This window comes from Hemibagrus wyckioides, linkage group LG23, assembly GCF_019097595.1.
Source record: "Hemibagrus wyckioides isolate EC202008001 linkage group LG23, SWU_Hwy_1.0, whole genome shotgun sequence".
NCBI lineage: Eukaryota > Metazoa > Chordata > Actinopteri > Siluriformes > Bagridae > Hemibagrus > Hemibagrus wyckioides.
This window is the reverse complement of record NC_080732.1, coordinates 17,656,850-17,670,829: the sequence shown is the minus strand read 5'-3', so window position 1 is coordinate 17,670,829 and position 13,980 is coordinate 17,656,850. Positions and strand designations below refer to the sequence as shown.

Sequence of the window (13,980 nt, the reverse complement as noted above, 5' to 3'; positions counted from 1 at the left end):
TGGGGGCTTATCGCTCGCCAGCACCCTCAGTGCAGATTAGCCATGAACAGCAAATAAACAGAATGCTTCCTTATAAGGCAAAAAGTGACATATTGACTATAATTGGCCTCGTTCACTGAGCTGATGAACTTATTTCATTAGACTAATATGTTTAATACAGTAGTTTTTCAACCCAGGCTTTAATTTTTTTTTACCTCAGAAACATTAACATCTACATGCAAAAAGTATAAAGACTAAAAACAAGAGCTCGAGTGGATTACCTGGACTTTACATATATAGGTGTAAATGTATCTGTGAAATTCACCTAATATTGTAGTTAGACCCAAATTCTTGCTGTTACAGAACTACAATCATTTCTTTCTGACATGCTCTTGCGAAGTCTTGCTAATGTACCATGTGCATTTCCGAATATTTATCCCACAAGTCCGTCGTTTCGAAACCTCCGCTCTTTTCAATGAGGCTTATTTTGTTCGACTCACCTTCATAGTCATCGCTCCTGAAAACGTATGCTTGACTAGCACATAAAAAGCATTAGCGGAATACATTTACGCACCATTGCGTAACCAGTACCATGATAATAAGCGTGGTTTCTGAAAAATCCTCTCCTAAAGTGAGCCTTGCGGGTCAGACTGACACTAGAACCGGAAGCTTGGAGCCACTGAGCGACTATTTTGTCATTTTCACAAATGAGAATCTAGCTTTACTGAAAGCTTCTTTCCTAACACCTACTCACTGAGGAAGTGACTGCATATTAAAGGTGTTTTCTTCCATCCCAAGTAGAGTATGGTATACTTGGGATAAGAGTAGATCCCAAGATACTTAAACTCTTCCAGCAGGGTCAAGGATGCTGCTGGAAGGTTCTCAGGTCACCGGTCTTCCATATCATTATTTATCTTCTGGAGTAGTCCTGAACAGTCATTTTCCAGCCAAACACCCCTAAAGCTTGATGCTGTCACCCCCATGCTTTACAGATGGTCTGGTATTCTTTAAACTTTTAGCTTCTCACTTGAATATCTTTAGTTTAAGTTTATGTAACCTTTTGACCTCAACTGTATCTTTAAAGCACATAGTATTAGGTTTAGCATAACAAGCATTTGGTAGGAACCTTAATCTCTGACACCATGGGCAAGGGTTCTCAAGTGACCTGCAGGGAGCTGTAGATACATTTTTGACTCATGTCTTTAAGTTTAGTTTCAGTATTACCATCTATTTTCCTTTTCCAGAAAAATACCCCCAGAGCTTGATGCTGCCACCCCCATGCTTCACAGTTTGCTGATATGTTTCAAACCTGAAGCTCTCATTTGAATATATTTAGTTTAGGTACATGTAACCTTGCTAAAAGTTACAGAAGGCTTTATGCCGCATTCCGTCGTATAACAGTGGCTCCGAAAACTCATTAACATTTGTTCAGTTCGCAAAAGCCGGAGGGCAATGTCATTGGATTTCAATTAACAGTCTATATTGTAAATGAAATTAGTAAAGAAGCAAATTACAGGCCTCATGTTCTACATGGCAGAGATTAAAAAACAACAACAAAGTGATTTATCTCTTTTCAAAGGAGAGCTGTTTGCCGCTGAGTGCTTATTTCATTTAATAAGAATCTCTTCGTTTATTTGATTTCTTTCATGAGATTCACCTTTGGGGAAAAAAAAGTGTTTGGAAAGAACTTGATGAAAATTTGCCTAATCAGATTTGCCTAATCCTGGGGTGGGTGCCCTTGTGACAACGAAATAAGTCTGCCAAAAAAAGAAAAAAAACTTTTTGATTGTTATAAGAGTGATGGGTTTAAAAGAAAGATGAAATGGAATGGATGGAAGGAAGAAAGGAAGGAAGGAAGTGATGGATTAAAGGAAGGAAGGTAGGAAGGAGGGGTGTGAAGGAAGGAAGGAAGGAAGTGATGGATTGAATAAAGGAATGAAGGAAGGGAGTGATGGAAGGAAGGAAGGAAGGAAGGAAGGAAGGAAGGAAGGAAGGAAGGAAGGAAGGAAGGAAGGAAGGAAAGAAAGAAAGAAAGGAAGGACAAGTCTATGGAGGAAGGATCAAATATTAGATGGAAGTAAGCAGAAAAGAAGCAACTTGGAAAAAGGAAAGGAAGAACCTTTAGGACAGAGGAAAGGAAAGGAAGGAGGGAAAGAAGGAAATTCCTTGTTTTCGTACGCTGAATCTAGCTGTGTCACGTTACATGCATTTGACGTTATCATTTGCCATCGACTGGTTAAACAGCTCACGCTTCCTGTTTTAGTGTTCTGTGTGAGATGATACAACACTTCTAACTTTCACACACTAGACACTTGGGTGGAAGTGGAAGTTCACTACATTCAATTTTGTCATCAAAAAATAATAATACAACATACTTTCTTTGTCGCACAATTTCTGAGACAATTCTGACACATTGCTGAGGAGTTCCAGTTTTGTATTGTATCCATCATCCAGCCACGTGGAAAAAAAAGTGAAAAGATTCGATTCCCAGCAGTCCACTGAGACGTCAAATTCATCCATTTGACTATGATGAATGATGCCTTCCCCGTAGCTGTGGATCTGGTTCAGAGGAACCCGTCGAGCAGCCGCAATTTCCCATCATCTCATATTCTTTTCTCAGCATCACCAATCCAATAATCATTTTCGATACCGACGCTTTGATATAAACAAACTCGAACAAACTGGACACGGGTATCCCGCAGCTAAAGTGATAGCGAGCGCTGGAACGTGATCAAACTCTGTCCTCGAGTATGAATGCAGTAATCTGTGTTTATCTGAGCTCTGATTCCTGACTGGCTGAATGTGGAGAAAAGCTGAACTGCATGTTCTTACAGCTTACAGTCCTTGCAGCCTAGGAATGGAAGCAAAGGCAAAAATAATAATAATAATAATAAATTAACAAATAAAAATTGAACTCTGAAAGATTCCATCAGAGAACAAGGATAATTTATTTTGTTGTGACAAAAAGACAATTACAAAAAATCCCTGTGCAGGCAATACTGGCAATATAAAAATAAAAATAAAATAAATCATTAAAAAAAAGCCCTTCAACAAAGGAATTGAAAGAATGAGACATCCAGGGCTGAAAAAATACTTTCAAGGCAGTCATGCCAGCTCCCAATATTTCACACTCATGTGTTTGGGAATTCTGTCCCAGAATTTTAAAAAAGAAACAATTTTCTTAATTTTAGTCTTGTTTTTAGGCAGATTTAGATAAATCTGTACTTAAATTATTTACAAATATTTTTTAAAACCATAAAGACATTCCTCTTTTTATGTTCCTTCAGCACTGGATCACATGCTTGGTTATGTCAGGCTATAACCAGGATATGAGTGTCATATGACCACTGCAAATGTCATATGCGCTGCCATAATGTTTACTCCAATGAAATCGTTTGCTAATTGTACTGTATTTTACTTATGCTTCATGAATGTTGTTTATATTTCTAAGCAATTATTTAAAAAAAAATACTCACTTCTGATTGGTTGGTGGGTCGCTGTTATATTTATATAGGACAAGAGTAAGATAAAGTCACTGGTGATATTATGTATGATATTGTTATACTGTAACCATGACAACTTCAAGGAAAAAAGTAATGTACAATGTGTTTTAACAACTTTTGGAGAACGTTATGTGTCTTCACGAATTCAAAAGATACATCGCAATGCTGTTGAATTCTTGATTCTGAGTGGTCAGACAGTTTACATCGGGCTTATATGACGGACCGGAACACTGAATAAAAGCCTGCTGTTTCTAAAGGATCTTCTTGACGTCTGCCAAGAGCTTAAACATCATGGAGAGGATCTCACTGTGGAAAGACCTCAATTAGAAGTGTACCATGGAACACTGGAGGTCATCATAAACAAGTAGAGGAAATGAGAGCAGAACAGCATGTCTATCTAAAATGGATGAGAAGTAAACGAATCTTGGATGCTGTTGTGGTAAAGGAGATACAGGGGTGGTGGCTCTGGGTCACTGACTGGAAGATTGGGGTTCAAACCCCAGCACCGCCAAGCTGCCACTGTTGGAGCCCTTGAGCAAGGCTCTTAACCCACCCTGCTCCAGAGGTGCTGCATCATGGCTGACCATGTGCTCTGACTCCAACCCCCAAGGATGAGATATGTGAAGAAAGAATTTCACTGTGCACTAATGTATAAGTGATAAATAAAGGCAACTTAACTTACAGGAACATCTGGCTAGTACAGGTGACTTCCTGGATGTGAAAACCATCGACTGAATTCTTCACGGGTCTGCAATCACCCTTTATGAGACGACAGTAGCGCACCATATCCATGACGAAGCATGGTGGTGGTGGGATCTTGCTATAGTCCTGTTTCTCTTCAGCTGTGAAAGTTAACTTTAATATTAACACAAATAACAGAAATGACGTAAAACGCCTTTTTCCACAGGAAGCTCTACTTATTCTCTTATCGTTCTGCCTTTTCAAGATGCCAGAAGTTTGTCGTGGTCCTGCATCATCTCCACATCCTCCGCGCCACCACTCCAGCGCCACCGTCGAGGAGAGAAAAGCGATTTCATACACATTCTCCTGAACTCCTATGCTGAAGTACGCTTCAAAGCCATTAACAGTGAAGAGGAGCGTTGTGAGCTCTTTTATAGATGCTCGTCAAACTCCACTCCAAATTTCATATAGCGTATTAGCATACCGTCGTTTCCTTGCTGTGGAAGCCACTGAGGAGATCAAGAAAAACATGTGGTACCAGGTCGGATTGCCAAGCTGTAAAAAAATCAAATGTTTATTAGCTAGAGTAGTGGGAAAGCGGAAGCTTCAGTGTAAATGTAATGTAAATCTCACTCCCCTGATCTCAAGAGGCGCACTAGCGACTAACGCTAGTGGCTGTAGCCTTTAGCCTTCTTGTTAGTGCGCCTGCTCTCCTTGCTGGAGACCCGGGCTTGAGACCCGCCCGGAGCGGCCGTGAGTAGCACCCGGGGGTTACATAAACAAGCAGGGGCATCACAGGACGTGTTTATTCTTCCAACGTTTGACTGAAAATTAGCTAAAAACCACCAAACTTAAAGGTTCATTCATAATCTTATATAGAGTAGGGTTTCAGCAAAGATGTGTATTTAAACCAGACTAAGACTAGTCTCAGCCTCAGACATCACACCCACAAAGCGTTATCTGAACGTCTGATAGATGCAGCAACAAATAATGGAAACACTTCAGACTGGAAGCTGTCATTTGATTGGTTGGATTCTACAGGTTTCCAGGAAATCTCGTTTTTTGATGCTCGTCGTGATGCTCTAATTTCCTCCTGGAAGAACAAAGCTTTCATGTTTACAACCAAGAGGATCAGCTAAATGCTGGCTTTTCCAAATGACGCAATGACTCATTAATTATCATGACTTTCTTAAATGAACATTTTCACGCCCCTAAACATAACACCAAACAAAACGAACTCTGATTGGTTGCTTTACCCGTCAATCAGACGCCATCATGGGCGGTTCCTTGGCCAGTAAAAGCTACTATAGAGTCCAGACCTTCTGTCATCAGTCTGGAGCTCTGGCTACACGAGAATAGACTAAGAGCAACGAGCCAACAAATGAACAAAGTCAAACGTGAAATTGGCTTCAGTTAATTGAGCAAATTTTACTTTCGTTTGCACTTTTGCTGCAATTTTCCTTCCCGAAAGAATATGTATAAGAGATAGAAATGCATTTAGCATGTTGCCATGTGCACGATGCTTAAACTGTGACACTTTCGTATATATATATATTTCTCTCTATCCCTGTTTCTATTTTATCGCTCCCTCTCCGTATTCTATCGATTTTCTTTTGTGCCCTGTGTTTTGTGGGGCTGCTGTAACAAAGCAATTTCCCCTGTGGGATCAATAAAGCGTCTGTCTGTCTGTCTGGCTGGCTGTCTGTCTTCGTTATAGTGATATCCTGCTGATCTTTTTGTCCTTTTCACTCAAATATACAGTACATTGGACAAAATAAATAAATAAATAAAGAAGCTTGGGAAAGTTGCTTGTATTTACGCTGAAGTGGACGGTCATATGATCGTAATGTCAAGCCTGAGGTATATTATTGAAGAGAGCAGTAGATTTGTGACGCTTTTTAAGGAGCAGGTTCACATGTCCTCACGTGAAAAGGTCACGTTTGTGTGTGTAAGCCGTGACACACCCAGGCAGAGAAGGCTGATTTGTAGCGGATGGCAATAGACACATTAATCAACACAAATGCAGTGACTGTCAAACATGGTTTGGCTTGTTCGCGTGATGAAGGACTGACAAGAGCTAAAATGAGTTTTCTTTTCCCCCCCGTGCATGGCCTGCCTGCTTCGCCTTCTCCGTCCTTCTACCTCTCACACACACACACACATAATACACCACAAAGACTCACACACCTAAGGCAGATTGATTGAATACCGAGACACGAGTGAAGAAGCCTCACCATTTGAGATTATGAAAAAACATTCCAGGCACTGCTCAGAATCAACATGAAATATATAAAAATGCAAACAGAGATGGAACATTCTAGAGAGAGCACGGAGGAGGTGCTGAAGTAGTCGACTCAAAGATGTCGGCTCATTATAACACAGTTTTTTTTTTCTCAAGCTGATGGAAAGAGGCTGAAAGATAAATCGAGCTTTAACGTATTGGAAGGAGAGAGGGGAAGGGATTCAAAGAGAAGAGACGAGGGGCTTTTCACGGCATTTTGAAGACCAATGGCGTAGAGCGCGGTTCGATCACACCTGTCATCGCACCTGGCGCCTTTTAACGAGACCCTCTCCAAATCAGCCGTTAATAGATCCGCTTAACGGGGGACGCTCCTTCATTTGGCGTCCTGATCGGCGGCAGTGATAGATAACGAGACGTGAGAGCGCTGACATCCGGTGCCCTTCGGTGAATAATAACGTGTGGGATTAATATTCCAAAGCCTATAAAATTCCAAAGAACATTAAGCTAGAGAAGTGTGAGGGAAGGGACGGGTGAGGCTGAATTATTCAGCGTGTGAAGGATGGAGCAGATGGGGGAGGCGTCCTGCGGTCGGGTCAGGAGGGTGGCAGGTGGTAAAAGAGAGAGAGAATGTGTGTGTGTGTGTGACAGAGAGAGAGAAAGAGAGAGAGAGATTTGGGATGCAGTAAGGGTTCTCCTCTCATGCATAAGCCCCTGCAGACATGACCAATCATAACCTCATCTTAGCCAAATTCTCTCACACTGAAATATCCATTACGCTTCACTTTCAGCCAGAAAACATTGTTCTGCGAAAGGTTCTTCCGAAAAGCCGACAAAAGCGAAAGGCTTGGATTCTTTCGTTCTTTTCAACTGCATTTACTCTGAGCTTCCGGGCCGTCAGAAATCTCTTCCTTGTGGGGTTTCTGAGTTCAGCCGTGATATAAAAATCTCACAGTTAAAATATTCATCTACATCAGATGAGAAAAAAGCCCGCTAGGGTTCATGGCAGTCAATCAGCACATCCGACGCATTCGCATGCTCGGAAATAGACACCAAGATACGGAACTTTCTCTTGCTCTGTTGCTGGGGTGATACCTTCAAGGGTACATCTCTGACCTAGAAAAGGGAGAGCGAGTGCAAGTGGTGTAGCTTTAGGTTCAGCTTTTAGAGTAAACACTTTAACAGAAGATAAACCGTCCTTTAATTATTTTTAGATTCAAGAGTTTATTGTCATATTTATAGCAAACAGTGTCTTACACTTAACAATGCAATTCTTACTAAGTGAATCTTCCAGCAGCCTAACACACAAGTTAAGGACATAAAAGAATGATTAGAATGTGTATTTAAAGTACATTTAAAGTAACTCAGGATCTAGTCAAGACTACCAGTGTTGAGTCCAAGATGGAACCAGTGAGACCAGGTCTAAAGCAGGTTAAAGCCAGCTCAAGGTCAAGGCCAAATCAAAGCAACGTTCAAGACTAATGAATCATTTACAAACCTAAACCTTCACAAATTTCAATTTGTAAATTGTGTGAATTGATTTAACTGTTTTCTAGAAAATGGAGTTACTTCTTATCAAACTTATAAAAAGACAGATGCCAAAGTCCAAATCATTACAGATATAAGTTCACTGTATTCACTGAGGGGGGAAAAAAATACTACTACTACTACTACTACTAATAATAATAATGATAATAAAAATAATGATGATAAAAACAACAATAATATTTTTAAATAAATAAATAAATAATAAAAATATTGATAAAAACAACAACAATAATAATAATGATAACAACAGCAATATTTTGTAATAATAAAAATAATAAATAAATAAATAAAAACATAAATTATTATTATTATTATTATTATTATTATTATTATTAATAATAATAATAACAATAATGCTAATAATATTTGTTAATAAATAAAAAATAAATAACAAATTATTATTATTATTATTATTATTATTATTATTATTATTATTATTATTATTATTAATAATAATAATAATAATAATAATAATAATGATAAAAATTATTCTGTTGAGCCTAAAACCACTTAACCATTTTAATCAATAGCTTTGTACTAAAATTTGTTTTGGGTTTTGGGAATCTCTCACTTTATTCCAACTTCCAAGATTCAGAAAACAGATTCCAGGACAAATTTTCTGAAAGAAATGGGTAGGAAAAAGTAATTTAAGTAATTAGAGTTTAGAGTTTAGTAATTTTAATTACTAATAATTGTAAATTTAAACTCTAATTAATTAGAGTTTAGTAATTTAAGCCTCCGTGACCATAAATAACAAATCAGCATGTAACAAACAAACAAATAAAAACAAACAAACAAATGAATTCAAAGTAAATTTCTGCTTGCATGAAAAAACAAAGATTCTCACAGAATTTATTTGTTTGTTTGTTTGTTTATGAATATTAATGAGGAGTGGGCGGCGTTCTGTAAAACTGGAGGGATTTGGTGAGGAAGAAACGGCTCTGTGACACTATTATAACACAAACTTTTCTTTTCTTTTTTTTTGAGAAACCACTTCAGATAGATTTCATCCATGAAATTCCTAAATAAATAAATAAATAAATAAATAAAACCTGTTCTATCTGACTTTTTCAGGTGAAGATTTCAGGCTTCTGAAGATTTTCAGCTTGTCTCGGGACGAATCGGGACACATTAATAAATGCGTCCTTTTGATCTGAATTCATTTTCAAAGCTCTTCATTCACTTCCTCTGAATAAGTTTATAAACTCGAGCCAACTCAGACGAACTCCATCCGACTCTTAACACTTTTTCCTGTTCGAGCTCGCTCTCCATGCCTTCTGTCAATAATTCCCTTTTAAATAACCAGGAGGACGTATATGTTCTGCATGGAGAGGTTCACAACCCGAGAAATGAGACGCTGTGAGAAAGCAGAGGAATGACGAAGACTCACCTTCATAATAGATTTTAAAGCCGTGGGCGCTGACGGCGAAGTCGCTGGTGAGACGCAGGGAGAAAACTGAGCCTGTGCTTGTGACTGGAGCAGGAACCTGGAATCCTGTTAACCTGAGAGAGGAGGAAATAAAAGGAGAGAGAGAGAGAGAGAGAGAGAGAGAGAGAGAGCACAAAGAAAAGAGAGAGAGAGAGTGAAAGAGAGAAGAAGAGAGAGAGAGCAAGAAAGAGAGAGAAAGAGAATGAGCAAGAGCAAGAAAGAGAAAATGAGAGAAACAGAGATCGTAAAAGAGATGAGAGAGAGAGAGAGAGAGAGAGCACAAAGAAAAGAAAGAGAGAGAAAGAGTGAAAGAGAGAAGAAGAGAGAGAGAGCAAGAAGAGAGAGAAAGAGAATGAGCAAGAGCAAGAAAGAGAAAATGAGAGAGAGAGAGAGAGAGAGAGAGAGAATGAAAGAGATTGAAAGAGAAAGAGCAAAGGATAGATAGATAGATAGATAGATAGATAGATAGATAGATAGATAGATAGATAGATAGATAGATAGATAGCAAAAGTGATAGAGAAGGACAGAGCACAAAAAAGAGAGATAGAGAAGGAGAGAAAGACAGAGAGAGAGAGTGTGTTAGAGAGTGAGTGAGTGAGAGAGAGAGAGAGAGAGAGAGACAGAGAGAGTGAGTGAGTGAGAGAGAGAGAGAGAGAGAGAGAGAGAGAGAGAGAGAGAGAGATATTAGTCAGGTATCTAGACAATCTTGTCATGTTGTGTTGTTGATGAAGGCTCCATGGCTGCAGTTTTACACATCACCACACACCCAATGCAAAAAAATAATTGATTTTCAGCTTTGAGTGCAGAATCTCTCTCCTAACGTTTGATTCGAGCGCTAAAAAAAACCCAAGATCAAACGTCTTGTGTAACGCGCGCTAATCCGTGACTTTATCGAATTTCAGACAACGTCGCTTGGAGCTAAATCCACGTGTGCGCAGAAATCCGCGGGAACAGGACGCGGGATGGAGCGACCTTTACCCTGAATGACTCCCGCTTCCACATCAGCACAGCTTTACAGTGTAATGAGTCTAATAGAAATAAACAGATCGTCTCTATGGCAACGGGACATCTGATGGGATCACTCACACACACACACACAGTCACTACACACATAGTCACTACACACACACACACACACAGTTACTACACACACACACACACGCAGTTACTACACACACACAGTCACTACACACAGTCACTACACACACACACACATAGTCACTACACACACACACACACACACAGTCACTACACACACAGTCACTACACACACACACACACACAGTCACTACATACACACACTCACACAGTCACTACACACATAGTCACTACACACACACACAGTCACTACACACATAGTCACTACACACACACACAGTCACTACACACACACACACACACACACACAGTCACTACACACACACACACACAGTCACTACACACACACACACACACACACACACAGTCACTACACACATAGTCACTACACACACACACAGTCACTACACACAGTCACTACACACACACACACACAGTCACTACACACACACACACAGTCACTACACACACACACAAACACAGTCACTACACACACACACACAGTCACTACACACATAGTCACTACACACACAGTCACTACACACACACACACACACAGTCACTACACACATAGTCACTACACACACAGTCACTACACACACACACACAGTCACTACACACATAGTCACTACACACACAGTCACTACACACACACACACACACACAGTCACTACACACACACACACACACACAGTCACTACACACACAGTCACTACACACACACAGTCACTACACACATAGTCACTAAACACACACAGTCACTACACACATAATCACTACACACACAGTCACTACACACATAGTCACTAAACACACAGTCACTACACACATAGTCACTACACACATAGTCACTAAACACACAGTCACTACACACATAGTCACTAAACACACAGTCACTACACACATAGTCACTACACACACAGTCACTACACACACAGTCACTACACACATAGTCACTAAACACACAGTCACTACACACACAATCACTACACACACAGTCACTACACACATAGTCACTACACACACAGTCACTACACACATAGTCACTACACACATAGTCACTAAACACACAGTCACTACACACATAGTCACTACACACACACAGTCACTACACACATAGTCACTAAACACACAGTCACTACACACATAGTCACTAAACACACAGTCACTACACACATAGTCACTAAACACACAGTCACTACACACATAGTCACTACACACATAGTCACTACACACACAGTCACTACACACATAGTCACTACACACATAGTCACTAAACACACAGTCACTACACACATAGTCACTAAACACACAGTCACTACACACACAGTCACTACACACACAGTCACTACACACATAGTCACTACACACACACACACAGTCACTACACACATAGTCACTACACACACACACACAGTCACTACACACACAGTCACTACACACATAGTCACTAAACACACAGTCACTACACACACAGTCACTACACACACAGTCACTACACACATAGTCACTACACACACAGTCACTACACACACAGTCACTACACACATAGTCACTAAACACACAGTCACTACACACACAATCACTACACACACAGTCACTACACACATAGTCACTAAACACACAGTCACTACACACATAGTCACTACACACATAGTCACTACACACACAGTCACTACACACATAGTCACTACACACACAGTCACTACACACACAGTCACTACACACATAGTCACTAAACACATAGTCACTACACACATAGTCACTAAACACACACACAGTCACTACACACATAGTCACTACACACACAGTCACTACACACATAGTCACTAAACACACACACAGTCACTACACACATAGTCACTACACACACAGTCACTACACACACAGTCACTACACACATAGTCACTACACACATAGTCACTACACACACAGTCACTACACACATAGTCACTACACACACAGTCACTACACACATAGTCACTACACACACAGTCACTACACACATAGTCACTACACACACAGTCACTACACACATAGTCACTACACACACAGTCACTACACACATAGTCACTACACACACAGTCACTACACACATAGTCACTACACACACAGTCACTACACACACAGTCACTACACACATAGTCACTACACACACAGTCACTACACACACAGTCACTACACACATAGTCACTAAACACACAGTCACTACACACACAGTCACTACACACACAGTCACTACACACATAGTCACTAAACACACAGTCACTACACACATAGTCACTAAACACACACACAGTCACTACACACATAGTCACTACACACACAGTCACTACACACATAGTCACTACACACACAGTCACTACACACACAGTCACTACACACACAGTCACTACACACATAGTCACTACACACACAGTCACTACACACATAGTCACTAAACACACACACAGTCACTACACACATAGTCACTACACACACAGTCACTACACACATAGTCACTAAACACACACAGTCACTACACACAGTCACTACACACACAGTCACTACACACATAGTCACTACACACACAGTCACTACACACACAGTCACTACACACATAGTCACTAAACACACACACAGTCACTACACACATAGTCACTAAACACACAGTCACTACACACATAGTCACTACACACAGTCACTACACACATAGTCACTACACACACAGTCACTACACACATAGTCACTACACACACACACACAGTCACTACACACACAGTCACTACACACACACACACACAGTCACTACACACACACACACACAGTCACTACACACACACAGTCACTACACACACACACACAGTCACTACACACACACACACACAGTCACTACACACACACAGTCACTACACACACAGTCACTACACACACACACACAGTCACTACACACATAGTCACTAAACACACAGTCACTACACACATAGTCACTACACACACAGTCACTACACACATAGTCACTAAACACACACACAGTCACTACACACATAGTCACTACACACATAGTCACTACACACACAGTCACTACACACACAGTCACTACACACATAGTCACTAAACACACACACAGTCACTACACACATAGTCACTAAACACACACACAGTCACTACACACATAGTCACTACACACACAGTCACTACACACATAGTCACTACACACACAGTCACTACACACACAGTCACTACACACATAGTCACTACACACATAGTCACTACACACACAGTCACTACACACACAGTCACTACACACACAGTCACTACACACATAGTCACTACACACACACACACACAGTCAGTACACACATAGTCACTACACACACACAGTCACTACACACATAGTCACTACACACATAGTCACTACACACACACACACAGTCAGTACACACATAGTCACTACACACACACACAGTCACTACACACATAGTCACTACACACACACACACATAGTCACTACACACACACAC

General features: G+C 40.3%; 1 protein-coding gene across 5 annotated transcripts in view; it reads right to left on the bottom strand.

Annotated features, from left to right (window-relative positions):
- The window catches only part of csmd3a (CUB and Sushi multiple domains 3a), a 289,841-nt gene that overhangs the window by 228,375 nt on the left and 47,486 nt on the right, over nucleotides 1-13,980 (bottom strand). For all 5 annotated transcript variants that reach the window (XM_058376410.1, XM_058376411.1, XM_058376409.1 and 2 more), the window contains exon 3: nucleotides 9,341-9,453. In XM_058376410.1, the coding sequence (XP_058232393.1) occupies nucleotides 9,341-9,453 (113 nt within the window). The remainder of the gene's footprint in view (nucleotides 1-9,340; nucleotides 9,454-13,980) is intronic.